Raw genomic sequence first — 27,975 nt, 5'->3', positions numbered from 1 at the left:
CAGTTAAAAATATGTACATTTCCGGCCTGTTTTTATTTTCATCTACGATTTAAGATGAGAGAAATTAGATGCATGTTCAGAGAAAAGGGCTATCCTACCATGCCCGACGCCAATCTTCAAGGTTGGAGGAGCGCGATTTACGCTCTAAATTTTGTGTGGCGTGTTTCAAGGCTCAAGTATTGGTATAACAGGGGACATGAGCTTTGCCCAATTGATATTGACAAATGCACACGCTGGTATTGCACCACTGCAATCAAGTCAAGGAAATGTCTTTGTTCCAAATCATACTTTCAATAAAGGCCTGGCAATCTCCAAAGTGGGACTGCATCGACCCTCACCTTACACACTTACCCCTGGACGACCTGAAACATGTAAGTCATAATGTCTGGGTCATATTCATTAGTGCACACCGTAGCAAAAGAAGGCAAAACACTTTTCAACAGACCATGAAAATGATGGCTTCTTATTGAACTACTTCAGGTAGTCCCTCCCTGTTTCGATCTGTATGTTCAGTGATGATGCCTTTACTGGACTCGAAGTGCCAGCCAATGAGTTTGTGTAACAGGGGTTACGTTCCAATGGTTCATGCTCCAGCAGGTACGTCTTTCAAGACAACTTGATCGACATTAACACCGTTCATCCATAGTCATCTATTATCCTGTCTCACCTTATTAACGTGTCTTTGTGTTGAATGAGGTGTTTGTTTACCTGGTGACGCTGCACCTAATCGTCCGCTATATTAGAGGAACACTACCGTCCTATTAAAGTTATTGAGTCTCGATCCTGGTTATGGCGAATCTCTACTACCCATGCTTGATGTCTCGGAAGAAATAGGCCTACTTTGTCTTTCCTTTTGAATTGTATCAACCTGTTCATATTTTGCCAACAACTTAGAATTGGCTTTCACACAAAGGGTAGTGAATATGACTGCAAAATCACGCGACACTGGTAGACTTTTTCTTTTGCTCCATCTCTGTATTTGAGTTGCAAAACTGTCTTAAAATAACAAAAGAGCGCCTGTTGCCTTGTGTCTGTGATGGTACATATAAATGCTATATTTCAAACAACAGAGTTCTATTTCAGCGTTGTTTCCATGACACAAAAGTTGGCAAAAGGGGTCATAAGCGGGCTGACTGAAGAGTTCCGATGATGAAATACTAGGAATTACCATCATTAATCTAATCCGATGTTATAATCGATAATCTGTCATTATGAGTGTGAGTCATGCCATTTCATTCCTCAATATCTAACAAATCAATATTGAGCAAAATGTCTAATCTACTGTTGATCTGTCTATCTATACTATCTATATATAGAGTTCAGAGTGATAACGGACTGTTATTTTTTGCAGGCAGTTCCAGCAGTCTGTCTGCACAGCTTCTTCAGTGAGCAGAGGTGGTCTTGGGGTGTCTGGGAAGATGTTCTTTGTGACAGGGGCCAAAAGTGCAGGAGGGGCATCATCGGGAGGAGGAGCGACGAGGTACAGTGTCACTCTGAAAATCACTCCAATTTAATAATTAATTTACATATATTTTATGTTGACATGCAGTGGAGGTTCCCCCAAGTAGGAAACAGATCATGGTTCTCCCCATTATTAAATTGAGGAACATTTCAAACGATTAAAGTAAAAAATAAGTATTCTTGTAAAATTAATTAAAATGGACTTGACCCCAATCCTGGTCTGACCACAACCTCAGGTCCATCTACCAGAAGTTCCGGGATGTTGACCTGCTGGACAAGAAGACGGTGACGGCTCTGAAAGCTGGAGAGGACCGGGCTATTCTCCTGGGCCTGGCCATGGTCATTGCGTCGATCATGATGTACTTTGTCCTGGGCATCACCATTCTACGCTCTTATGCAGACAGGTATTGCACTATCAATCTGACAGTGGATCATTTTTTGTCTATTTTGTAATTTTGGTGAACTCTGCTGTTGCTAATTCTCAAAGACTGCAATTCAATCAACCTGCCTTTGTAGTGTTTATGCAGTATGTTTGTTTGTCAGTATTTGTTGTGTGAACACTATGGCACAGCATGCCACAGTATTATGGAGGGTTATCAGTTATCAGTGCAAATTCAATGTTTAAATGCTAAATTGTAAATGTGAAAATTACGCATCTACCTCCGGGGGGTGTCTACTCTGTATTTTTATACCCCAAAATCATTCTGCAATATTATTTGACCACAGAGATAAATATATGTTTACCTGCCGCTGTGTAAAATCCTACAATACATTTGAATTCTTCCCCTCATCTCTCCATATAGTGTGTGGACAGAGGAGAGTGTCTGTATTGTGGTCAACTCCACCATCATGGCAGACGTGAACTGCTCTTACAGCTGTGGCTCGGACTGCTGGAGAGGCTCTAAGTACCCCTGTCTGCAGGTCTACGTCAGTGTCAACACCACGGGCAGGCTCAGCCGCTTATCTCACAATGAGGAGAGCTGGGACTCCAACTTTGAGGTGAACCGAGGGTCAGAATGGAGGCTGTGAATGACTGAATGGTTTGAAATCTATTGCTGTTGGCACAAGCCAGGGTCATGTGGGCCTGCTTCTTCCTGGTCACATGGTCAGGAAAACTCCTAGAGCTTTGCATGACTCATGATGCTCTATTTCCATGTTTAAGTCAACAGGAACACAAGTTTATTTGTACAAATAAATATTCACGTTGGGTATCTGGGGATGCTTACAAAGGCACGCAACCGGAAGGTTGCAAGTTCAAGCCCTCGAGCTGACAAGGTACAAATCTGTCGTTCTGCCCCTGAACAGACAGTTAACCCACTGTTTCTAGGCCGTCATTGAAAATAAGAATTTGTTCTTAACTGACTTGCCTAGTTAAATAAAGGTAAAATAAAATAAATTAAGGGACCTGAACTAACATCATTGCCACCAACTTTTCTCTTTCCAGTGTTTCTACGTACCAAAGTGTCACAAGGACACTGCAGCCATGCACCACATGATCGTGAACATCTCAGAACGCCTGAAGCCGCACCAGCAGGTGCCCTGCTATTACGACCCCAGCGACCAGCAGGAGAGCGCCCTCTTGACCCGACTGTATGACCACAGCACCGTCTTCTACTCGCTCTTCTGGCCCTCCTGCATGCTCACGGGGGGCACTGCCATAATCTTCATGGTCAAACTCACCCAGTACCTCTCCATTATGTGTGAGCAGGTAGTCAAGATCAAGAGGTGAAGCTTGCTAGCGCAGTAACTGAGAGCGACAAACATGGTCTCAAGTCCAGACAGATAATGACATGAAAGGGATTGTTTTAACCTAATGGCCCTGTGACCTCTTGTAATGTCGCTCTCTCAACGCTGAGACATTTGGAACAGGTGGCTTGATTTGCTTCTGTTCTACTTACGGACTGTTGCAAATTGAATGTGAAAGGAATGTTCTGAAATGGACATCTAAGCAGCTAAATTAATGCATGACCTCTGTTGCCTGAAAAGCAACATGCATGCATGCATAGTAGTGGGAAGTAGTTGGGGGTGGGGACAAACCTTTAGCCCGCGCTGATGCTGCAGATGGCTATATCGGTCTGCTAATACAGGACTATTAAAGGCCCAGTGCACTACTTTTGTGATTTAAAAAAAAAAAAATATATATTTTTTTATTTTTAATTCAGATTTTTCAGGGGGTGCTGCAGCACCCTCAGGAACCCTGCTTCCCGCGGCTATGCATACATGTCAGAATATGCAACCTTTTCACAGAAATTAACAGGTTATTTTAATGTTGTTTTTTATCTACCTTTGCAAGTCTATTTGTCATATGTACAGGATACACAGTACAATGAAATGCTTACTTGCAGGTTCCCGCTCGACAATGCGACCACAATAAGAAATACTTAGTAAAAGATTTGCAGACTTTGAACACGGGGCTCTAACAGAAAGCTGGGTACCCTCTCTTACAATCCTACATTTGGAGTAATGTTGAGCACGTGTCCTTTATCTCACAGACGACAATGCCGAGCAAAATTTTGCTGACGGAATGAGAGAGTTCATTCTCCCAAATTGTCCACTGTGTTTGCTGAAGATAATTGTTCATGACCTACTGTGTTGAGCAAAGTTAAAACCTTGTGCAGTTCCTGTATGTCATTTTTGCAGAAGAGGGTTAAAGACCATTGTCGAAATACCCGAACTCGCTAGAATATGCTGAATCCTATGGGGAAATTGCTGAATGAGAGCATCAACATATTTTATGGGTCAGCCATAGCTTATATTATTTACAGTTATTACCATTTTATTGTTCAGTTTGTCATACAAAAATTGTGTGCTATGCAAAAATGTTTTTCTTTGTCTTGTGTCTCTCTGATGACAACCAAGGAAAGTTGCTACATCATGTTTTTTACACATTTTGCTCTGTATGCAATAAATTACCTCATAAAATAAGATATTGATGCAATTATGACTTCTCATGGTGAGGCATATCAAAATTAAATAAATAATTTGACAGTGAATTTAAAGCATTTCTACAATCAAGCAATTGTTTACAAATGATGCAACTGTAATAAACCTTCTTGTTCAGAATTTCTTAGAAATTATCCCAATAAAAACTTTCTTGTTATTTTATTTTTTTATCTCACTGTCACTGGGCAGATTTCCTTTGAGGGCATTTGGCATGACAGAGCCTTTCCTTGCTTGAGACAAACTTTGCCCCTGGCTTTGCATAGGACTGGCTTTGGATGGAAATAGACCTTGTATGGATTCATCACATCTTTGACATTGTCGGTTTCACTGTTATCACACATGTTGTTTACTTGGCGTCTCATGGGGTGTGCCACTTGCCCACTTCCAGCTCCCTCTGACAGCAATGGAAAGCAGTAAATCTTTTACAAGCAAGAAAGGTGGCTTCCTTGAATTTGACCCCCTCTGCTCTCCCCTTCATAACAATGACCAGAAGTATAGTGTAACGGCTATTTGAAGAAGGTGTGGACCAAAGCGCAGCACGTGTTCATGATTTTTCAACTGACCACTAAACCGTGAATAACCGGAACAGTTCTGTCTGGTGCAGACACAACCCCCCCCCCAAAAAAAACAACCCACAAAACACAGGTGGGACAATGATAGACAGCTGCCTCTGATTGAGAATCACACCCGGCCAAACACACAGAAATAGAAAACCTAGAACACAAAACATAGAATGCCCACCCCAACTCACGCCCTGACCAAGCCAAAATAGAGACATAAAAAGGATCTCTAAGGTCAGGGCGTAACACATAGTTTTGGATCGATAGCCATAAGGAGTGACCAGTAGGACTAATTGTTCTGGTGGACTGTAAGTGCAGGGTTTTGTTCACGTCCAGCATTCAAACAGATTCATCCCACCTGTTTACCATCCCTGGCTACCAACTACTGTTGGATACCCCTGTCTTACATCTCCATATTTATGGTACTCAAGCATTTTTTTTTTACTTGATTTGTTGCAATGCTGTCAGAATATAACGCTTTTATTTCAGGACTGTGTTTTCTTACAAATATTTTTGAGTGTTTTAACACTTTTAAATAGTATTTCAAATTTTTAAAATGCTGTTGGTGAGATGGCATAAATTGTTTGAATAGAAGACAGAAAGAACATTCTATGCATCATGTCTTCCGAGGTCAAAAGCCCGATGCCATGGTCGTCACTAGTTTCTATAGCCACAAAGTCTTAAACCCCGCCCATTTCTTAAATGTATATTCTTAAAATTGTATTTTAAACCTAATCCTAACCTAAACCACACTGCCAACCTTATGGTCAACCCTAATCTTATATTAAGACCAAACAGCTGTATATATTTTCTTTTGTCGATTTGGATTTTGTGGCTATAGAAGCTAGTGGAAACCGCCAGGCAGGCAGCTTTGTCAAACGAACATTAAGCTCTCTGACCAGCGGCTTGCGAGCAATCAATATGCCGTTTTTTCGCTATTTAGCTGTGCATCACGACATGGAATGTAATGGACTTATTATTTGGGAAAACATTCATATTGACAGCGAAAGACGTCTTTGTTGAGAAACCGGACTGTCCCGATATTTGGATGGAGTAGCAAGCCAGCGCTACGACTGAGGGTGAGAGGTCTAGAACGGGTAGGAATATGGTTTGTTTAGCTAGCTAGCTCACAGTTGCCTCAAATTTGCTAGCTGTTCTCGGGAGAAAGTTGCATGTTATGACTGAAAACAGGGCGTTACTTGAGCGAGACGATAACCAAACTGTTTGCCTGCAAATGCCAGGTATTTTGTCATAAAATAGAAAATGGTGTCAAAAGACAATCATAACTAATGAATACATAATTTAACGAGACGACAACACGGCTAGTTGTAAATATGATGAGGCATTGACATTGGACATTGAGCTTGTGCCAGCTAGCCTAGCTAAGTCTGCACAAACAACTAGCTTGCTAATGGCTAACGTAGCGGTTTGTTAGCTAGCTAGCGGCACCGGTGTTTTAGTTAGCTAAGTTTAACCCTGTCACTCACTAGCTATAGATGCATTCTAGTGAGCAAATAACAATTGCCGGTTAGTTCTCAAACTTGTGCCATCCTAATATACCCACAGGACAGAATTAATGATGTTACAAAATTCTCTAAACCGCTAACTGTTAGTTAGCATGCTAGGTAGCTACTTCATTAACTAGCTAACTACAGTCTTCCCGTTCCATTACTTGTGACACTTTGCTTCACCACTGTGAGTTTGTCAGATTACACAGTGAGTGACCTGTCAACCTCTCCACGTAGCTATCAAACTGTCTATTGTTATGTAAAATATTTTCTTCGAGCAACATCTGTCCAAGGGTAACTGTCGTTTCCTGCTTGAGCTGTCCCCATGCATTTCCATTTTTTTGACAATGAACAATATAACTTATTATTTTATAATGTAGTGTAAGCAACTGCCTGCTATAATATTATAGTTATTAGTGAGCACTTGCACTCAATGCCTCTGCTCTCATTAAACATATTTAGTAGCTAACTATCTCATGCAGAATGGAAATGTTATAAATGGGTCACTGCATCTTATGTAATTGCCTCTCTCTCTCCAGCTGGTCGACCCAACTCATTGTAATTATTAGCATAGTGAGGAGCAGCCGACCCGACCACCATGCCTCCCAGGCCATCTTCGGGGGAACTATGGGGCATGCACTTGATGCCCCCAAGCATCATGGTGGACTGCCTTCTCCCCAATGGGATGATTCTGACATTGGAGTGCACACGTGAGGCCACACTCATTTCGGTGAAACACGAACTCTTCAAGGAGGCCAGGAAGTATCCGCTCCACCACCTCCTACAGGAGGAGACCTCCTACATCTTTGTCAGCGTTACCCAAGAGGCTGAGAGAGAGGAGTTCTACGATGAGACGAGGAGACTGTGCGACCTAAGGCTTTTTCAGGCCTTCCTGAAAGTCATCGAGCCAGTAGGCAACCGAGAGGAGAAAATACTCAACCGAGAAATTGGTATGTCTCTTGTATTCTTTATACAAAGTCACTGATGTCGCATAAGCACACAGAGAATGGTGTGACCTCAGGCCGTTTTCAAATCAAGCCCAATTTCATGAATACTGAGAGGATAAAGCTTGATAAAATGTAGCTGTAGAAGTGCATGAATTTTTTTTCTTGTGTGTGTGCAGGTTTTGCCATAGGAATGCCAATATGTGAGTTTGACTTGGTCAAGGACGCAGAGGTCCAGGACTTTCGAAGGAACATATTAAATGTCTGCAAGGAGTCTGTGGACCTCCGAGACACTAACGGACCCATCAGTAGAGCGTTGTACGTCTACCCTCCCAATGTAGAGTCGTCAGTAGAACTACCTAAGCACATCTTCAATAAGCTTGACAAAGGTAGGACATGGGAGACACAATTAAGTTTTGGGGTCTGTGGCAAAGGGAAAATAGCACAGCCACGTACAGCCTAAATGTGTATCAAAATAGCCTATTGTAAGCATTGACAGAACCACCATCCACTTGTTTTAAATATATGGTGGTTTGGTGACGTGGGATGTTTCGGGTTGGATGGTGGAAGACTTGAACTTACATTTACTTGGCTTACCACGTTATGATACTTTAATAACATGTTTATTCCGCTTTCCCTCCAGGTCAAATCATAGTGGTCATATGGGTCATCGTGTCACCGAGCAACGACAAGCAGAAGTACACGCTGAAGATCAACCATGACTGTGTGCCGGAGCACGTGATCGCAGAGGCCATCCGCAAGAAGACACGTAGCATGCTGCTGTCCCACGAGCAGCTCAAGATGTGCGTGCAGGAGTATCAGGGCAAGTACATCCTCAAGGTGTGCGGCTGCGATGAGTACCTGCTGGAGAAATACCCCCTGAGTCAATACAAGGTAAACACACACTGCTCTGATGCCTACTCCATATCTTGAATACGGATACATTCAAACATCTGTAGTTAGTCTCTTGCCTGTGTGTTTTTTGAATATAAGCGAATCGAAAGAAGAAATTCCCAAATAAGGTCTTTTTTGACGACAGTCTGTGATTTGAAACTTTCTTTGAAAAATAATGTTGAGGACATCCTTTCTTTGAATCCTGTCTGTAGCATGTTTGAATGACTGTCCAATGACTAACTAGTAGAGGTCAACAGAGTATAATTTTTCGCCGATACCGATTATTGGAGGACCCCAAAAAAGCCGATACCGATTAACCTGAATTTTTTTTAAATGTAGTTGTAATAATGACAATTACAACAATACTAAATGAACACTTATTTTAACTTAATATAATACATCAATAAAAATCTATTTAGCCTCAAATAAATAATGAAACATGTTCAATTTGGTTTAAATAATGCAAAAACAAAGTGTTGGAGATGTAAAAGTGCAATATGTGCCATTTTAAAAAAAAAAAGATAACGTTTAAGTTCCTTGCTCAGAACATATGAAAGCTGGTGATTCCTTTTAACATGAGACTTCAATATTCCAAGGTAAGAGGTTTTAGGTTGTATTTATAGGACTATATCTCTATACCATTTGTATTTCATATACCTTTGACTATTGGATGTTCTTATAGGCACTTTAGTATTACCAGTGTAACACTATAGCTTCTGTCCCTCTCATCGCCCCTACCTGGGCTCGAACCAGGAACACTTCGACAACAGCCACCCTCGAAGCAGCGTTAACCATGCAGAGCAAGGGGAACAACTACTCCAAGTCTCAGAGCAAATAACGTTTGAAACGCTATAAGCGCGCACCCCATTAACTAGCTAGCCATTTCACATCGGTTACACTAGCCTAATTTTGGGAGTTGATAGGCATGAAGTCATAAACAGCGCAATGCTTGAAGCACAGGGAAGAGCAGCTGGCAAAACGCACAAAAGTGCTGTTTGAATGAATGCTTACAAGCCTGCTGGTGCCTACCATCGCTCAGTCAGACTGCTCTATCAAATATCAAATCATAGACTTAATTATAATGTAACACACAGAAATGCGAGCCTTTGGTCATTAATATGGCCAAATCCTGAAACTGTCATTTCGATAACAAAGCATTTATTATTTCAGTGAAATACGGAACCGTTCCGTATTTTATCTAACGGGTGGCATCCCTAAGTCTAAATATTCCTGTTACATTGCACAACCTTCAATGTTATGTCATAATTACATACAATTCTGGCAAATTAGTTTGCAACGAGCCAGGCTGCCCAAACTGTTGCATATACCCTGACTCTGCGTGTAATGAACGCAAGAGAAGTGACACAATTTCACCTGGTTAATATTGCCTACTAACCTGGATTTCATTTAGCTAAATATGCAAGTTTAAAAATATATACTTCTGTGAATTGATTTTAAGAAAGGCATTGGTGTTTATGGTTAGGTACAGTCGTGCAACGATTGTGCTTTTTCCGCAAATGCGCTTTTGTTAACTCATCCCCCTGCGTTATATGCAACGCTAGATAAACTAGTAATATCATCAACCATGTGTAGTTATAACTAGTGATTATGATTGTTTTTTATAAGATAAGTTTAATGCTAGCTAGCAACTTACCTTGGCTTCTTACTGCATTCGCGTAACAGGCGGGCTCCTCGTGAGGCAGGTGGTTAGAGCTTGGACTAGTTAACTGTAAGGTTGCAAGATTGATTCCCGGAGCTGACAAGGTAAAAATCTGTCGTTCTGCCTCTAAACAGGCAGTTAACCCAGTGTTCCTAGGCCGTCATGAAAATAAGAATGTGTTCTTTAACTGACTTAGTTAAATAAAGGTGTAAAAAAAAAAAAAACCCGGCCAAATCGGTGTCCAAAAATACAGATTTCCGATTGTTATGAAAACTTGAAATCGTCCCTAATTAGTCGTCCATTCCGATTAATCGGTCGACCTCTACTAGTGAGCAATGTTACACAGATAATAGCAACTGTGCAAAACAATGTTTTCCATTCTTTGAATGTTTAATACCTCTCGCTTGGTGTAGCGTCTAATGTTCTAATGTCTATTGCCTTTCCTTCCCAGTACGTAAGGAGTTGCATCATGCTGGGGCGCATGCCCAACCTCATGCTAATGGCCAAGGACAGCCTGTACTCACAGCTGCCCATCGACACCTTTACCATGCCCTCGTATGCCCGCCGCATCTCCACGGCCACTCCCTACATGAACGGCGAGACGGCCACCAAGTCTCTGTGGACCATCAACGGCACTCTGAGGATAAGGATACTGTGTGCCACCTACGTCAATGTTAACATCAGGGACATTGACAAGGTACTGTACTTGAGGACCTTTGGGTGGTGTTCACTAGGGCGTATCAAAATGTTTTGCAATGGGAAAACAAAACCCCATGTTCTTATTAAATAAGTTCAAGTAGAACCTTCCTGTTTCCCCCAAAACAATCCTCACTGATCCCTGTTGTCAGTTCTGTTCAGTGCAGGTCCTCGTGGAGAAGGGGAACTACATTTTAGGTCATGTTTGGGGCCCAAATGTTCTGGATGTCATTGTTGTTTTAGTAGTGCAATAAAGGTTTTCTGTCAAAGACATCTATGTAAATTATTCATGTGTGTCTCTGCTATTGATCTAGATCTACGTCCGGACTGGGATTTACCACGGTGGGGAGCAGCTGTGTGACAACGTGAACACTCAGCGCGTGCCATGCTCAAACCCCAGGTATGCTATCCGGCATCCATAATAAATTACTTTCTTAATTAAGTACTTGCTAAATCAATAGCCTACTTAATGTTAGCTTCATAGGGATGTCTGTTTGAGAGAGTGTTTTTGTTGTACATCCAAGGTGGAACGAGTGGCTGAACTACGACATGTACATTCCAGACATCCCCCGCGCTGCCCGACTCTGTCTGTCAATCTGTTCTGTGAAGGGGAGGAAGGGGGCCAAAGAGGTGAGCTCTCCCTCCTGCTCACCGGTCTCTGGAATTTGTTGTTTCTGACAGAAAATAGTTACTTTGGTTTGACCAAAGTATCAATAGTGTAAATCAGGTCTTTCGCCCCCAGGTATTTTGAGTTAATGTCGGTGTTACTGTTGTCATGGAGGCTGGAGGGAAACAGCTTTTGTGCCTGATGTGGCCTCCGGGCCGCCAGTCAGTTTGAGATCCCTGGTGTAGATTAATAATGATTGGGGAATACATGGAGATGTGGAAAAAGTAAATGAATTGGTTGTTTGGGTAGTGTAATTGATCTGAACAGTACTACTCACTTTCCTGGCTTTGACAAATCCTACTTGTGTGTCACGTGTTTTTCTTTGCACAACAATAGCTTTCAATCTCGTACTTGTATAGCTTGGGATTCTATATCCTCTTTATATATTTTTAACCTCGATTTACATTGATCCCAATTTCAATGCAACTCCATACATTGACTACAATCCATCATTGTACTAATGTTGCTGCAGGAGCACTGTCCACTAGCCTGGGGAAACATCAACCTGTTTGATTACACACACACGCTGGTGGCTGGAAAGATGGCCCTCAACCTATGGCCTGTGCCCCACGGCCTGGAAGACCTGCTCAATGCTATCGGAGTCACCGGCTCCAATCCGAACAAGGTCTGAGGTGTAGGCTAGCTAGCTACACACGCATATGGAAAGACATGAATTGGATATAACACTCACACAAAGCTACAGTTAGAAATAATCTGCATCTCCCCTCTCACTGTCTAAGCCTCTTATCCATCTTTATTAATTACTCATTGACACACAAGTTAATCCCACAATAATAGGGTGCCTTTGTTCTCATAAGCCCTTTTGGATGACCCCAAATGACCTTTCCATTATATTGCTCTGGGCCCACAGGAAACCCCTTGCCTGGAGCTGGAGTTTGACCACTTCAGTAACCCAGTGAAGTTCCCCGACATGCCGGCCATCGAGGAGCACGCCAACTGGAACATATCCCGGGAGCTGGGCTTCAACTATTGCCACACCGGTTTGGTAAGTCCCAAGTGTTTTTGTTTGGTCTAAGTCAATATTGACATTGTATGTTAATCTGTTGTAATGATTTAACCTTTTCACGTATGAGTTCCAAATATCTTGTGTAACAGTCGCACAAGTGTATTTAAAAAAAATACAATAAAAATGTTATGCCCGTGATGTCTGAATGTACTCACTGTTCCAAAATGTGATTGTTACACAGCAGGACAGTTAACCCGTGCTGCCCTCAAACCAAGGCACCCTACCTACTAATTATCTATAGGCTATGTCAATTAAAAAGTGTTTTCGGACAGGTTTAATTTTCTAACAGTTGAGGTGTGTTCCGCCTCTTTATTAATTCACAAAAGAAGTAGCCCATTTCACTGTTGCGGACAATTTATGTTTGAAGCTTTGTTTAACACTTTTTTAAATTTTTTAAAGCATGCTTCAATGTGTTATTTCATAGTTTTGATGTCTTCACTATTATTCTACAATGTAGAAAATAGTGAAAATAAAGAAACCCTTGAATGAGAGTAGGTGTGTCAACTTTTGACTGGTACTGTATGTTTTCAGGTACTGGTGACAAATAATGCATTCTGATTCTTGCATAGATTGTAATGGACACATGATGTGTGTAAAATACTTTCTTTTGTTGAAAGGTAGTTCTTATTATGATGCGCTAAGCTATTTGCCAGCTATGTGTGGCACTATGTTCGTTGACATTATACAATGCATTCTGGTTGTCAGACCAAAGATGTTATAAAACATTAATTTTTTTAAACGAGGTGATGGGATAGTTCACTTGACTGATGGAACTCTGAAAAATATGCGGTCAAATCGTGACGTGAGTGATCTTCAGGTCGGAAAGTCTGAGCTCTAGAAAGAGGCCTGAGTTCCCGAGTTGGAATTCAGAGTTGGCATTTTTCCCAGCCTGAGCTTCCCCCCTAAGTTAACAGTTGTCTTCAATGCACTAAAGTCGGATGTCTGAGATTTCAGAGTTCCCATGAACGTGGCATCCAATTGTATCTATGGTACCTCAGGATTTTTATTTAGTGTATGAACTTCTGTGTTTGACCCCCTTTTATTGATAAATCCCTCATAGTAATATTTCCTGCATCATAAACCCCCCCCCTAAAAAGGGTTTCATCCGTGTTTAATTTTCGCGCTACAGTTAGGCTAGCTTGTATTTGTAGTGATGATCTGTGAGGTGATAATGTTTTTACATCAAACAGTTTGGCCACTTTTCGGAACATTACAAATAAGTGAATATTTTTCAGGCAATGGGAGCAGCCATCTTTGACTTTGTTTATTTGCATCTTGTAGTCAAAGGCATTCTGTGATTAGGGAGTTTTCGCTTGTCAAACATAAACCAACATGGCTGCCATCGTAAAGAATTTAGCTGCTGTTAGCTTAGCTCCCACGCATCTCTTTTCTAAACAATATTACTCCCTTGTGCTTACCAGTGATGTGCTACATTGTAAACAAGTCTAGCTGTTAAGTTAATGGCTTTTTTTTTTCAGCATAACCTGTTAATTATACTGGTTTATGTAATGAATGTGGATGTGTTCCGTATGATTTGGCTGAAGTTCACTTTTGTATTTTTATTTTATTATTTTTAAACAAAATGTGAAATTTAGGGATAAAGTTGTAAAGACCTTTTTATTTCCCATCAGTACAAAACATTGTTTAGATGCTTTTCAGACAACAAAGCGGTTTTGACGTGGTTGTTACAACATACGTTTGGTTGCTACTGTTTCAATCACATATTTACAACGGTATGCTGCAGGGACCACTCAACAATTATCACAAATGTGATTGTACATGTCAAAGGGTTAATGCTGTTGACAAGTTGTGTGTGTGTGTGTACTAGAGATGCCCCAGGAGACACTGGTGATATGTTCATGAGGCATAAAACATGAACAAAAGCTTTGAACCAGGTGTGAACCGGTGTGTCCAATATGAACTCTGGTTTCGTTTTCTATTGCGAAACCTTTTACAACTGAGTGATTATTGAACGTGACCCTGCTTTCCACCAGTACTGTAGTTTTAATAAGCAGCATAATGTTCTCTATTGCAGAGTAACAGACTGGCAAGGGACAACCCTCTGACGGACAGCGACAACGAACAGCTGCGCCTGGTGTGTAACAGAGACCCACTGTCTGAAATAACTGAGCAGGAGAAGGACTTCCTCTGGAGGCACAGGTATTACTCTGTGTGCTTTATCAACAAATACATATATTTATATTATGAAAAAAGCATAAACAAAACCCATGTAAGATTTATCCAACATTTCTTACACCTGAAATAGTCTGCTTACTTGCTCAAGGTACTGGTTATAATAATATGTGTGCTGCTCATGATTTGAGAGGTGTGTGATCTTAATGGAGGAAAGCAATTTTCTACATTCAAATGTTTGCTATTTTTCTCTTACTGTAGACATTACTGCGTCAGTATCCCGGAGATACTGCCCAAGATTCTCCTGGCAGTGAAATGGAACTCCAGGGATGAGGTTGCACAGGTAAACAGTCTCTCATTTCAATTGCTGTCTTTATAGCCTACCATGGCAAGGGGACATTTGATATACACTGAACAAAAATATAAACACAACAATTACAGTTCATATAAAGAAATTGGTCCATTTAAATAAATTGGGCCCTAATCTATGGATTTCACATGACTGTGAATACAGCTATCCTTTAAGTAGGGGCGTGGAAAAGCAGTCAAATCAAAGTTTATTTATCACGGGCGCCAAATACAACAACCTTACAGTGAAATGCTTACTTACAGGCTCTAAACAACAGTGCAAAAAAGGTATTCGGTGAACAATAAGTAAAGAAATAAAACAGTAAAAAGACAGGCTATATACAGTAGCGAGGCTATAAAAGTAGTGAGGCAAACATACAGACACCTGTTTGTCAGGCTGATTTGAGGTAGTATGTAGATATGGTTAAAGTGACTATGCATATATGATGAACAGAGAGTAGCAGTAGCGTAAAAGTGGGTGTGGTGGGTGGAACACAATGCAGATAGCCCGGTTAGCCAATGTGCGGGAGCACTGGTTGGTCGGCCCAATTGTGGTAGTATGTACACTGAGGGGAAAAAATGATTTGATCCCCTGCTGATTTTGTACGTTTGCCCACTGACAAAGAAATGATCAGTCTAAAATTTTAACGGTAGGTTTATTTGAACAGTGAGTGACAGAATAACAAAAATCCAGAAAAACGCATGTCAAAAATGTTATAAATGGATTTGCATTTTAATGAGGGAAGTAAGTATTTGACCCCCTCTCAAAGATTTCTGTCTCCCAGGGGTCTTTTTATACAGGTAACGAGGTGAGATTAGGAGCACTCCCTTTATCTGTGATTCTGTGGACAGGTGTCTTTTACAATCAGATTCCAAACTCTCCACCATGGCCAAGACCAAAGAGCTCTCCAAGGATGTTAGGGACAAGATTGTAGACCCATACAAAGCTGGAATGGGCTACCAGACCATCGCCAAGCAGCTTGGTGAGAAGGTGACAACAGTTGGTGCGATTATTCGCAAATGGAAGAAACACAAAAGAACTCAATCTCCCTCGGCTTGGGGCTCCATGCAAGATCTCACCTCGTGGAGTTGCAATGATCATGAGAACGGTGAGGAATCAGCCAAGAACTACGCGAGAGGATCTTGTCAATGATCTCAAGGCAGCTGGGACCATAGTCACCAAGAAAACAATTGGTAACACACTACGCTGTGTAGGACTGAAATCCTGCAGCGCCTGCAAGGTCCCACTGCACAAGAAAGCACATACATGCCTGTCTGAATTTTGCCAATGAACATCTGAATGAGTCAGAGGACAACTGGGTGAAAGTGTTGTGGTCAGATGAGACCAAAATGGAGCTCTTTGGCATCAACTCAACTCGCCGTGTTTGGAGGGGGATGAATGCTGGCTATGACCCCAAGAACACCATCAAACATGGCGGTGGAAACATTATGCTTTGGGGGTGTTTTTCTGCTAAGGGGACAGGACAAATTCACCGCATCAGAGGGATAATGGACGGGGCCATGTACCGTCAAATCTTGGGTGAGAACCTCCTTCCCTCAGCCAGGGCATTGAAAATGGGTTGTGGATGGGTATTCCAGCATGACAATGACCCAAAACACACGGCCAAGGCAACAAAGGAGTGGCTCAAGAAGAAGCACAAGGTCCTGGAGTGGCCTAGCCAGTCTCCAGACCTTAATCCCATAGAAAATCTGTGGAGGGAGCTGAAGGTTCGAGTTGCCAAACGTCAGCCTCAACCTTAATGACTTAGAGGAGTGGGACAAAATCCCTCCTGAGATGTGTGCAAACCTGGTGGCCAACTACAAGAAACGTCTGACCTCTGATTGCCAACAAGGGTTTTGCCACCAAGTACTAACTCATGTTTTGCAGAGGGGTCAAATACTTATTTCCTTCATTAAAATGCAAATCAATTTATAACATTTTTGACATGTGCTTTTCTGGATTTCTTTTGTTATTCTGTCTCTCACTGTTCAAATAAACCTACCATTAAAATTTTAGACTGATCATTTCTTTGTCCGTGGGCAAATGTACAAGTTCAGCAGGGGATCAAATATTTTTTTCCCTCACTGTACATGAATGTATAGTTAGTGACTGCATATATGATAAACAGAGTAGCAGCAGTGTAAAAAGAGGGGTTGGGGGGGCACACAATGTAAATAGTCTGGGTAGCCATTTGATTACCTGTTCAGCAGTCTTATGGCTTGGGGGTAAAATCTGTTGTGAAGACATGTACCGGAGTGCCATGTCTAGGACGTCTTTCCATGCGGTAGTAGAGAGAACAACCTATGACTGAGGTGGCTGGGGTCTTTGACAATTTTTAGGTCCTTACTCTGATACCGCCTCGTGTTGAGGTCCTGGATGACAGGCAGCTTCGCCCCAGTGATGTACTGGGCCGTACGCACTACCCTCTGTAGTGCCTTGCGGTCAGAGGCCGAGCAATTGTCGTACCAGGCAGTGACGCAACCAGTCAGGATGTTGCAGCTGTTGAACCTTTTTGAGGATCTCAGGACCCATGCCAAATCTTTTTAGTTTCCTTAGTGGTAATAGGCTTTGTCGTGCCCTCTTCACATCAGTCTTGGTGTGTTTGCACCATTATAGTTTGTTGTTGATGTGGACACCAAGGAACTTGAAGCTCTCAACCTGCTCCACTACAGCCCCGTCAATGAGAATGGGGGCATGCTCGGTCCTCCTTTTCCTGTAGTCCACAATCATCTCCTTAGTCTTGGTTACATTGAGGGATAGGTTGTTATTCTGGCACCATCCGGCCAGGTCTCAGACCTCCTTATAGGCTCTCTTTGTTGATCAGGACTACCACTGTTGTGTCGTCTGCAACATTATTGATGGAGTTGGAGTCATGCCTGGCCATGCAGTCATGGGGGAACAGGGAGTACAGGAGGGGACTGAGCACGCACCCCTGGGGAGCTCCAGTGTTGAGGATCAGTGTGGTAGATGTGTTGCTACCTACCCTCACCACCTGGGGGCGGCACGTCAGGAAGTCCAGGATGCAGTTGCAGAGGGAGGTGTTTAGTCCCAGGATCCTTAGCTTAGTGATGAGCTTTGAGGTTACTATGGTGTTGAACGCTGAGCTGTAGTCAATGAATAGCATTCTCACGTAGTTATTATTTTTGTCCAGGTGGGAAAGGGCAGTGTTGAGTGCAATAGAGATTGCATGGATCTGTTTGGGCAGTATGCAAATTGGAGTGGGTCTAGGGTTTCCGGGATAATGGTGTTGATGTGAGCCATTACCATCCTTTCAAAGCACTGTAGTCATTTAGGCAGGTTGCCTTTGTTCTTGGTCACAGGAACTATGGTAATTTGCTTGAAGCATGTTGGAATTACAGACTCAATCAGGGACATGTTGAAAATGTCAGTGAAGACACCTGCCAGTTGGTCAGCACATGCCCGGAGCACAAGTCCTGGTAATCCGTCTGGCCCCGCAGCCTTGTATATGTTGACCTCTTTTTAAAGGTCTTACTCATGTTGGCTACGGAGAGCTTGATCACACAGTCATCCGGAACAGCTGATGCTCTCATGCATGCCTCCGTGTTGCTTGCCTCGAAGCGAGCATAGATGTGATTTAGCTCGTTTGGAAGGCTCATCACTGGGCAGCTTGTGGCTGTGCTTCCCTTTGTAGTCTGTAATAGTTTGCGAGCCCTGCCACATAAGATTATCGTCAGAGCCAGTGTAGTATGATTCAATCTTAGCCCTGTATTGACGCTTTTCCTGTTTGTTGGTTCGTCACGGGACATAGCAGGATTTCTTGTAAGCTTCCGGGTTAGAGTCCCGCATTTTGAAAGTGGCAGCTCTACCCTTTAGCTCAGTGCGACTGGTGCCTGTAATCCATGGCTTCTGGTAGGGGTATGTACGTACAGTCACTGTGGGGATGATGTCCTCGACGCACTTATTAATAAAGCCAGTGACTGTGGTGTACTCCTCAATGCCATTGGAAGAATCCCGGAACATGTTCCAGTCTGTGATAGCAAAACAGTCCTGTAGTTTAGCATCTGCTTCATCTGAACACTTTTTTAAATTTTTTTATAGACCGAGGCACTGGTACTTCCTGCTTTAATTTTTGCTTGTAAGCCGTAATCAGGAGGATAGCGTTGTGGTCGGATTTACCAATTTTCAGCTTCCAGGAATTGTGTACAGATCCTTGCGACATGGGGCTGTGCATTATCATGGGGGGCAGTTGGATGGCACGACAATGGGCCTCAGGATCTCGTCACAGTATCTCTGCAGTCAAATTGCCATCAATAAAATGCAATTGTGTTCGTTTTCCGTAGCTTATGCCTGCCCATACATAACACCACCGCCACTGTAGGATACTCTTGTTCACAACGTTGACATCATCAAACCGCTCGCCCAACCAACGCCATACACACCATCTGCCCAGTACAGTTGAAATCTGGATTCATCTGTGACGAGCACACTTTTCCAGCGTGCAAGTGGCCATCGAAGGTAAGTATTTTCCCACTGAAGTTGGTTACAACGCCAAACTGCAGTCAGGTCAAGACCTCGGTGAGGACAATGCGCACACAGATAAGCTTCCCTGAGTCGATTTCTGACAGTTGGTGCAGAAATTCTTTGGTTGTGCAAACCCACAGTTTCATCTGTCCGGGTGGCTGGTCTCAGACGAACCCCCAGGTGAAGAAGCCGAATGTGGAGGTCCTGGGCTGGTGTGGTTACACGTTGGTCTGCGTTTGAGGCCAGTTGGCCGTACTGCCAAATAATCTAAAACGATGTTGGAGGAAGTTTATGGTAGAGAAATGAACATTCAATTCTCTGGCAACAGCTCTGGTGGACATGCCAGTCGCACGCTTCCTCAACTTGAGACATCTGGCATTGTGACACAACTGCACATTTTAGTGGAGGGTAGCCTAGTGGTTAGAGCGTTGGACTAATAACCGGAAGGTTGCAAGTTCAAATCCTTGAGCTGACAAGGTACAAATCTGTCGTTCTGCCCCTGAACAGGCAGTTAACCCACTGCTCCTAGGCCGTCATTGAAAATAAGAATTTGTTCTTAACTGACTTGCCTAGTTAAATAAAGGTAAAATTAAAAATAAAATAATTGTCTCCAGCACAAGTTGGAGCAGTGTAATGATCATGCTGTGTAATTAGTCAGCTTCTTGATATGCCACACCTGCCAGATGAATGGATTATCTTGGCAACGATGATATTTTAGAGAAATGTGCATATATAAACTCTCTGGGATGTTTTATTTAAGCTCATGAAACATGGGACCAACGCTTTACATGTTGCGTTTTATATTTTAGTTCAGTGTACATTCATTTAATACAGGTTGTGTTGGTAAATTTAGATTGCACTCTGGAGATTTGTAATTTCAGAGTGTTGTCAGATTGTCTGTCTGTAAATTAAGAGTTTTTCACGCGTTCAGAGCGCGGAGTAAGGTTGATCCAAGCTTTCTTACCTTACAACGGCAGTCTAGCCCCCAAGCTAATGTTGGCTGGCTTGCTAGCTACTTCCAGACACAAATGAGGACACCACTCTGACAATTTGACTTGCCCTAGCAGAGCTGGTTAGGCTGTTTTCATGTTATCTGGAATGTTGGTTATGGTCACTGTGCTGCTGGCAACAATTGACTGTTTTTATGCTGACGTTTACTGACACTGGTTATCTTCAACTCGTGTTGCACATTTGTAAATTCATCAGTTATTCTGTACTCTGGCACACACTGAGTGCTCTGAAATTGGAGTAGATAGCCAGAGTGAATTTACGAACACACCCACAGTTTTGTCACTTAGCCATTGGATGCCATTATTAAGACGGTCATTCGGTTTGTTTTCCAGTTTGTTCCTCTAACTTTGATTTCAATTTATATACTTTTCCAATTGTATATCTTTGTTCCAGATGTATTGCCTTTTAAAGGACTGGCCAGCCATAAAGCCAGAACAAGCCATGGAGTTGCTGGACTGCAACTTCCCCGATCCCATGATCCGAGACTTTGCTGTGAAGTGCCTTGAAAAATACTTAACGGATGACAGACTCTCTCAATACCTCATTCAGCTGGTCCAGGTACAATAATAAGAACCACTCTTAGTCTGTAATGAATCAAGAGATGGGGTGTGGCTTGTCTATTCTATTCACATACTATTCTTGGATTCAACATGTCTGTCACTGTCAGCTTGATGTGTTTTTGAATGGCTTTGACACCTACATTTGACAGTGTTTTAATTATTTGACACTACATAAAGAATTCAATATGACCCCTCAGGCTAACTGCTTCCTTTTACATGGTGGCTTCTAATCCTATCGGATGCATTTTATTTGGGTGTGTGTTCTGAACATACTGTATTTCTGGCCACCAGGTTCTGAAGTACGAGCAGTACCTCGATAACCCACTGGCCCGCTTTCTGCTGAAGAAGGCTTTGACCAATCAGCGGATAGGACATTTCTTCTTTTGGCATCTCAAGTGAGTTTGATTTCTGTGTGTTTCCTTACTAGTCCACTAGCCGTATGGTGTTTATGAAACCAAATGTGTGTGTGTTGTGGATTGCTTGAATTTGCCTTAGGCAGCCAGAATTCCATTCTGCTTGTGTAAAATCTTGTAGAACATGCTTAATTTCTGCATTTTAAGGTTTACGTAAAGAAAAGGCTTCGAGGTTACATTGATTGAGAAAAGTCTTGCTAGTACATTTGTACAGTGGTGCACAATCGCATAAGTTGTTCTCTCTGCCTCCAGGTCTGAGATGCACAACAAGACAGTGAGCCAACGTTTTGGTCTGCTGCTGGAGTCCTACTGCCGGGCCTGTGGCATGTACCTGAAGCACCTGAGCAGACAGGTGGAGGCCATGGAGAAGCTCATCAACCTCACAGACCTCCTCAAGCAGGAGAAGAAGGATGAGGCCCAGAAGGTAACGTTTGCGACGTGATCAAGGCCTTTCCACTTCCCACCCTAATATGGAAGCCTCAATTGATCAGTCTTTTTCGTGATCATGTTTTTCTTACTTACAACAAACTACCGGTAGATACTAAGCAAAAAGGAGTGTGGAACGGCTATAAAGGCCTCCTTGGTCTTCAGGACTATGGACTCCCTACACTTGCAGAAAAGTGAAGCGTGCGCTCTCTCTCTGCCCTCAGGTTCAGATGAAGTTCTTGGTGGAGCAGATGAAAAGGCCTGACTACATGGATGCCCTACAGAGCTTCACCTCTCCGCTCAACCCAGCTCACCAGCTGGGAAACCTCCGGTACTACTCACAGTAGACTTAACCACGAACGTCCACCTATTCTTCTGAATGTTTAAAGAAAGAAACCAAGAAATGTGTCCTGTGAAATTCCGGTTTAATGACAGGTTGTACTGTGTTCAAAATGTTTAAATGACGTTATTCTGAGTCTGTGTTGATACGTTTGCCATCTCTTTCAGCTTGGAAGAGTGCCGGATGATGTCATCGGCCAAACGGCCTCTGTGGCTCAACTGGGAGAATCCCGACATGATGTCAGAGCTGCTCTTCCAGAGCAACGAGATCATCTTCAAAAATGGAGACGGTACATTTTGCTAATGCAAAACGAATCGTCCAACCCCCTTGACTCACTATGGACACACTAGACGATAAACATGCTTACTGAATCCCATTTTGCCCTGGCACCGATTTCATATTGCATTAGTGTGATCAAAGCTCGGACTCCTCATCCTGCTATTTCACTCTCACCTCTGCTTCAGATCTGAGGCAGGACATGCTGACTCTGCAGATCATTAGGATAATGGAGAACATCTGGCAGAACCAGGGGCTCGATCTCAGGTACTAGTCTCTGTATCCGCAATGACGCAGCAGCACAAATGAATTTTCCATTACACCCTTCATGTTCTTCTCCTTGATGGCAGGAGCCTAAAATTAGGAACGACTCGTCTGATCCGTTAAACATTGAGTCCATTACTTTCCGTAGGAGCTAATAATGTAAACTCTGAACTGGAAGCTAGTGTAGCCTAAATGAGATATGAAACGGCGGAATGTAGGTCGATTGAAAGTCGGGTTGATTTTTGAAGGGAGTGAATGTATAGCTTCCATAGGTAGGCCGTCATTTGTTCTTAACTGACTTGCCTAGTTAAATGAATCAGGGAAATGAATTGTTACTTCCAGATTAGGAGTAATATTTCTTAGCTCTGTATCATATTGTACTGATCACATCCCAATCTCCGTTGGTGGATTGACCGTCAGGATGCACTTCTGATTGAACCGACGGAATCAATGCAGGTGTATCGAGATGGAATGACTGGTAGATGAATGATGTATCGATGAAACACTGTAGCCATGGTAGACCTACCGGTCATCCTATTTGGTTGTTTTGTCCCCAGGATGTTGCCGTACGGCTGCCTGTCCATTGGCGACTGCGTGGGCCTGATCGAGGTGGTGAGGAACTCCCACACCATCATGCAGATCCAGTGTAAAGGAGGCCTGAAGGGGGCACTGCAGTTCAACAGCCACACGCTGCACCAGTGGCTCAAGGACAAGAACAGGGGAGAGATGTGAGCACTAGGCTACGTTCCAATAGCCACAACAGCATAGCATACATCTTAGAATGCATGACCAGTAGGCCTTCATTCCTACTTTCTTCTACATGGTGTTCTTCTAAGCTATGCTAGGTGCTAAACACTTTGTCATGCTAGATTATGTGGTTAGAAATATTGGGTGTATATTAAGGAATAGACTCTCACATGGGGGGGGGGTTAATCCTTGAAAGGGCAAAAGTATCCAAGAATTGCCTATAAGTGGAATGTACTGTATTCTTATAAAATGCCTTATGATGTCTTTCTTTAGCTGCAATAGGATTGTTGTAGTTTCATGCCTTTGGTCTAATGACATATACCCATTGACATGTGTCCAGGTATGACCAGGCCATTGACTTGTTCACACGGTCGTGTGCGGGATACTGCGTAGCCACCTTCATCCTGGGGATCGGTGACCGACACAACAGCAACATCATGGTCAAAGATGATGGACAGGTACTTCACAGACTCAGGGTTGCAAAATTCTAATATGTTTCCCAAAATTAACTAGTTTTCCAGAAATCCTGATGTGAAGATTTCTGGAATTACATAGGAAATCTGGGAATCCTCCACCAGGATCTATGGGAAAGCTACTGGAATTTTGCAACCCTACAAAGACACTTTTTTTTCTCTCTCTCTTGACGTTCCCTGGTTATTGGAGGCCTGTCAGCAGTTTTTGATGCTCTTTGTTTTCTCTTTTCTCCTTGCAGCTATTCCACATCGACTTTGGCCATTTCCTGGATCACAAGAAGAAGAAGTTTGGCTACAAGCGAGAGCGGGTGCCTTTTGTCTTGACACAGGACTTCTTAATCGTTATCAGCAAAGGAACCCAGGAGTGCACAAAAACCAGGGAGTTTGAGAGGTACAGTATCTGTATTTTTGTTAATGTAAACTTTCCTATCAGTGAATATTAGGGATTAGATTCACTACTCTGAAGTGCAAGGCAGTGTTTTCCTCCATGTAGCCTTTTTTTAACTCTTTTAATTGATCTGAACATGAAATTGTGATATAGAATGATATCATTGCTCTACTGGTAATACATTACAACTTTATTAATACCCTCAGGAGACATTTTGAAGCACGGTTATTAGCACAAAAACACATGCTTCTTAACCCAGCTAGGTTCACAAATGTCCTCCCACTCCCCCAGGTTTCAGGAGATGTGCTACAAGGCCTACTTGGCCATCCGGCAGCACGCCAACCTCTTCATCAACCTGTTCTCCATGATGCTGGGCTCCGGCATGCCCGAGCTGCAGTCGTTCGACGACATCGCCTACATCCGTAAGACCCTTGCCCTGGACAAGACGGAGCAGGAGGCCCTGGACTACTTCATGAAGCAGATGAATGATGCCCACCACGGCGGCTGGACCACCAAAATGGACTGGATCTTCCACACCATCCGCCAGCACGCCATGAACTGAGAGGTTCCATAGGCCTGGAGAGCAGCAGCAACGCAGAGAGGACAAGGGCGGATCTCGACACCATCCGCTAGCTAAGCTCGCCATGAGCAGAGATGGCAGAGCAGACGGGGCTAGCGCCCATGAATCTAGATAGAGCTGTTGGATGAAGTGAAAGGCTAGAACGGGTCTCTAAATCATCCGCTAACTTATGAACCCATCCATTAGAAGGGTGCCAACTGGATATTAGGTATGCACCGATGGGGGAAATTATGGGCTGATACGATAATCATATTTTTGGGCCATTATTTTTCCCGTGTTGGTATTGCAATATGGCCATAAAGTTTTCTCCTTGTAAATTTAGGGGACCAATCATGATTACCAACAATTTGATGACTGCTGATCTCTATTTTATTATCAGTCAATAGTGATATGAAGGGTGATCTATTGCTTTATCAGGCAATATATCACGTCTACTGATATGCGGGCCGATTAAGAAAATAAAAAGATTGTCATCGGATATTGTGCATCCCTAAATAGCGTACCCCATCCACTAGTTTACTATGGACAGAGTGGTTCTCTAGCCTACGTTCTGCTAGCACGCCAGGACACCATGAAGGCCTGCCCAGGGTCATGTTCATTAGGGCATGCAACAGAAAGTGAACAATTGTTTCTTATTGGACAAATCATGGCAGTCAGTTTTCTTCCGCTTGGAGCCCAATGAACACTACCCAGAATACCACCAGCATTGTTAAATCCCAGTGGTGCATGGTTAACAGACACGAGGATGTCCGTTCATCGTCTGCTGTCAACTTTAAGGCCAGCAAGCAGAACTTTCTGACCCATGTTTGATCTCAAGTGACGATTACACAGTGTCCCCTCAGATTGAAACAGTCATGTTTCGTGACCTCAAGTATGACATTTTGTACAGAAGTATCCCAATGGTCTCGTATCCATACTGTGCACATATTATTCTGAGTCTTTATTTTCTACTGAGCCAAAGTACTAAAATATATATCTCTCTCTCACCCACCCACCCCCGACAGCTTAGTTATCGGTCTTACCGTGGGAATGAGTCACTACTATTCCAATCCCTGTGTATCTTCTGTGTAGCACTGATCTCTAACATTTGTATTTGTTTGTCAGTGTTACGACGCGTGTGGAGCATTCAGGTGCAAAATGGCTGCCGTCCAGCACCGTTGGCTGCAACGCAGACGTTTTGGATGACCGACAGAAAAGAACTGTAAAGTCCTTTTGCGACGCCCAGATGAAATAGATATTCAAATTCATCCTCGTTCTGTTTTTATTGGTTGCTTTGTTTTTAAAGGGAAAGGGGGGGGGCGAAAAGGATGTGCAATGTTATAGAATGCCGTGCTGTTACACTATGCAAATTGTGATATTTATGTACTGTACTATAGACTTGTAATACTGGTGTCAAGGCAAAGTAGGGTCAAGAGATGGGAGTATCTCTGAATTGTGCATATATACGGCATTAAGGGTGTCTCAACTATGTACAGACAGTACACAGAAGACAAATGTACAATTATGCACTGTGACAGTATCACTTCTCTTCCCTAACAGGGTGACTCTGGAAGAACTGAAAAAAGGCTATTGTACCCTACCTTTCACTTTAGGAAACTAATGAAAAGAAACAACCCACAGGTCGGAAAACTATCAGTGAAACATCTAAACACACATTTTAGGAAGTGTTTGAAACCATTTTTTTTTTTTAACTGAATTGGAATTTGCTTCACCCCATCTTTATAAAATTCAACTATGTGTAGATTAGACACTATTCCAGACTTCCTCAGCATTCTCTTTTCATATGAACTCCCTATACAGTAAAAAATTAGTTTTTTTTACTGATGTGAATGTGGTTTTCTGTTCCCTTCCCCGACAACTTCCCTTGTAAGTGTGGATCCTGCAGTTTGCTCATTGCATAGAGCTAGGCTATTAGTCAGTTGTATGCCAGCTTCACCAAATTATTTACTGTGTGTGTTTCTGTACAGGTTACAGACTGTTGGGCAGGACCCAGTCAAAACGAGACAACTACAATACCCATAGTACATACACTATGCAAGCGCTATCATAAATGTTTCTTTTCATTTTTGCTGTGGGAAATGTCATCCTTTTCTCTTACTAGTGTTTACTTGAAGTTCATGTTAATTACCTTTTTTGTTACTGGTGAGGTACAATGGCACACCATGAAGAGAACTGCTACTTTGTGCAAATCAATTTCGTTGAATAACTCTAGAGGTAATATATTTTTGTATTCTAAATGTAGACAAACTCAAAATATAATCGCTAACCCTCCCAAAAACATTGGACTTATGCATAATACATCCTTTTACACCCCAGTAGACAGCTTGTTGTCGTTGAAATGAGAAACGAGTGACGAATGAATGAAGGAGGAAAATGTATCTAGTGGAGTTTCACTGAAGGTCTGCTGCTCTGACTATGAGTACAGTGTAAAAGCACAATGGTGAAAAGCTATCCTGCATGTTTTTAAAGCTGATATTCTTATCTAGCTATTCATCTTTGTAAATATTGTTTGACCTGTAGTATGCACTAATTAATCTTTCATACTCATTCATTTTACCATGTCTGGAAAGAACCCTGTATGCATTCACTCATTGTACTGTTGAATAAAAATTATCTGTATCCCTGTCTCATTTTGAGAACCAATGCATTTAATTTCTTATTATCCATTTTCCATGCCATGATAATTAAAAAGGACAATATAAAAACTCAGTTAATCCTACATCGTTTCAGTAATATCTAACCTCGTCCCCATATATTGACAGAGAAATGCAGCTAGTTGATTATAGTACCTGCTTTGACTAACCATACCAGGAAAAAGTACCTTCAAGTCAGCTTATTCAGCACAGGTGGTTGGTGCCACCTTAATTGGGGAGAAGGGGCTAGTGGTAATGGCTGGAATGGTATTCCATTCGCTCAGTTCCAGCCATTTATTATGAGCCAGCCTCCACTACTATTCAGTCATAGAGTGGGATTCCCTGCAGCCCTTGTGCATATCAATAAAAAACAATCCAGGACAAGGTGGATAACGTAATTATTTCAATTTCCTACTACATCAACCCATAGACTCCCTTACAGTGGGGATCACCAACACAGTATGTTATCTCCATGTCCTTTCACTGGATATATTCAATACACATTGTAGTACACTTATTGTATATTGGAACACAGCCACT

General features: G+C 42.5%; 2 protein-coding genes across 3 annotated transcripts; both read left to right on the top strand.

Annotated features, from left to right (window-relative positions):
- The first annotated feature begins 1,400 nt into the window (after window positions 1–1,400).
- Window positions 1,401–3,190, top strand: LOC135517311 (calcium-activated potassium channel subunit beta-2-like). Its single transcript, XM_064941505.1, has 4 exons — window positions 1,401–1,480; window positions 1,698–1,865; window positions 2,265–2,460; window positions 2,906–3,190. The coding sequence occupies exons 1-4, from the start codon at window positions 1,419–1,421 to the stop codon at window positions 3,188–3,190; spliced, it is 711 nt and encodes a 236-aa protein (XP_064797577.1). The 5' UTR covers window positions 1,401–1,418.
- Window positions 3,191–5,694: 2,504 nt separating this feature from the next.
- LOC135517190 (phosphatidylinositol 4,5-bisphosphate 3-kinase catalytic subunit alpha isoform-like) lies at window positions 5,695–27,449 on the top strand. 2 transcript variants are annotated; one of them, XM_064941284.1, is made up of 21 exons: window positions 5,695–6,043; window positions 7,012–7,422; window positions 7,596–7,805; window positions 8,060–8,310; window positions 10,422–10,667; window positions 10,981–11,066; window positions 11,191–11,296; window positions 11,806–11,958; window positions 12,205–12,339; window positions 14,396–14,520; window positions 14,755–14,836; window positions 20,729–20,893; window positions 21,187–21,290; window positions 21,561–21,732; window positions 21,959–22,065; window positions 22,242–22,363; window positions 22,539–22,617; window positions 23,172–23,342; window positions 23,702–23,819; window positions 24,074–24,225; window positions 24,514–27,449. In XM_064941284.1, exons 2-21 carry the CDS (start codon window positions 7,071–7,073, stop codon window positions 24,782–24,784), a joined length of 3,207 nt encoding a protein of 1,068 aa, XP_064797356.1. In that variant the 5' UTR covers window positions 5,695–6,043; window positions 7,012–7,070; the 3' UTR covers window positions 24,785–27,449. The 2 variants fall into 2 exon arrangements, with proteins under 2 accessions (XP_064797356.1, XP_064797346.1); XM_064941274.1 differs by having other exon boundaries at window positions 5,695–6,061.
- The last annotated feature ends 526 nt before the right edge of the window (window positions 27,450–27,975 follow it).

Source organism: Oncorhynchus masou, chromosome 3 (assembly GCF_036934945.1).
Source record: "Oncorhynchus masou masou isolate Uvic2021 chromosome 3, UVic_Omas_1.1, whole genome shotgun sequence".
Classification (NCBI taxonomy): domain Eukaryota; kingdom Metazoa; phylum Chordata; class Actinopteri; order Salmoniformes; family Salmonidae; genus Oncorhynchus; species Oncorhynchus masou.
This window is presented reverse-complemented; position numbering and strand designations above follow the sequence as displayed.

Excerpts from the sequence above, each read along its gene's own strand:
- LOC135517190 (XM_064941284.1), top strand. The coding sequence starts at position 7,071 with ATGCCTCCCAGGCCATCTTCGGGGGAACTATGGGGCATGCACTTGATG. Across the intron at positions 7,423-7,595 it reads AATACTCAACCGAGAAATTG|GTTTTGCCATAGGAATGCCA; the intron begins GTATGTCTCTTG and ends GTGTGTGTGCAG. Across the intron at positions 14,837-20,728 it reads CCAGGGATGAGGTTGCACAG|ATGTATTGCCTTTTAAAGGA; the intron begins GTAAACAGTCTC and ends TCTTTGTTCCAG.
- LOC135517311 (XM_064941505.1), top strand. The coding sequence starts at position 1,419 with ATGTTCTTTGTGACAGGGGCCAAAAGTGCAGGAGGGGCATCATCGGGA. Across the intron at positions 1,866-2,264 it reads CTACGCTCTTATGCAGACAG|TGTGTGGACAGAGGAGAGTG; the intron begins GTATTGCACTAT and ends CTCTCCATATAG. Across the intron at positions 2,461-2,905 it reads GCTGGGACTCCAACTTTGAG|TGTTTCTACGTACCAAAGTG; the intron begins GTGAACCGAGGG and ends TTCTCTTTCCAG.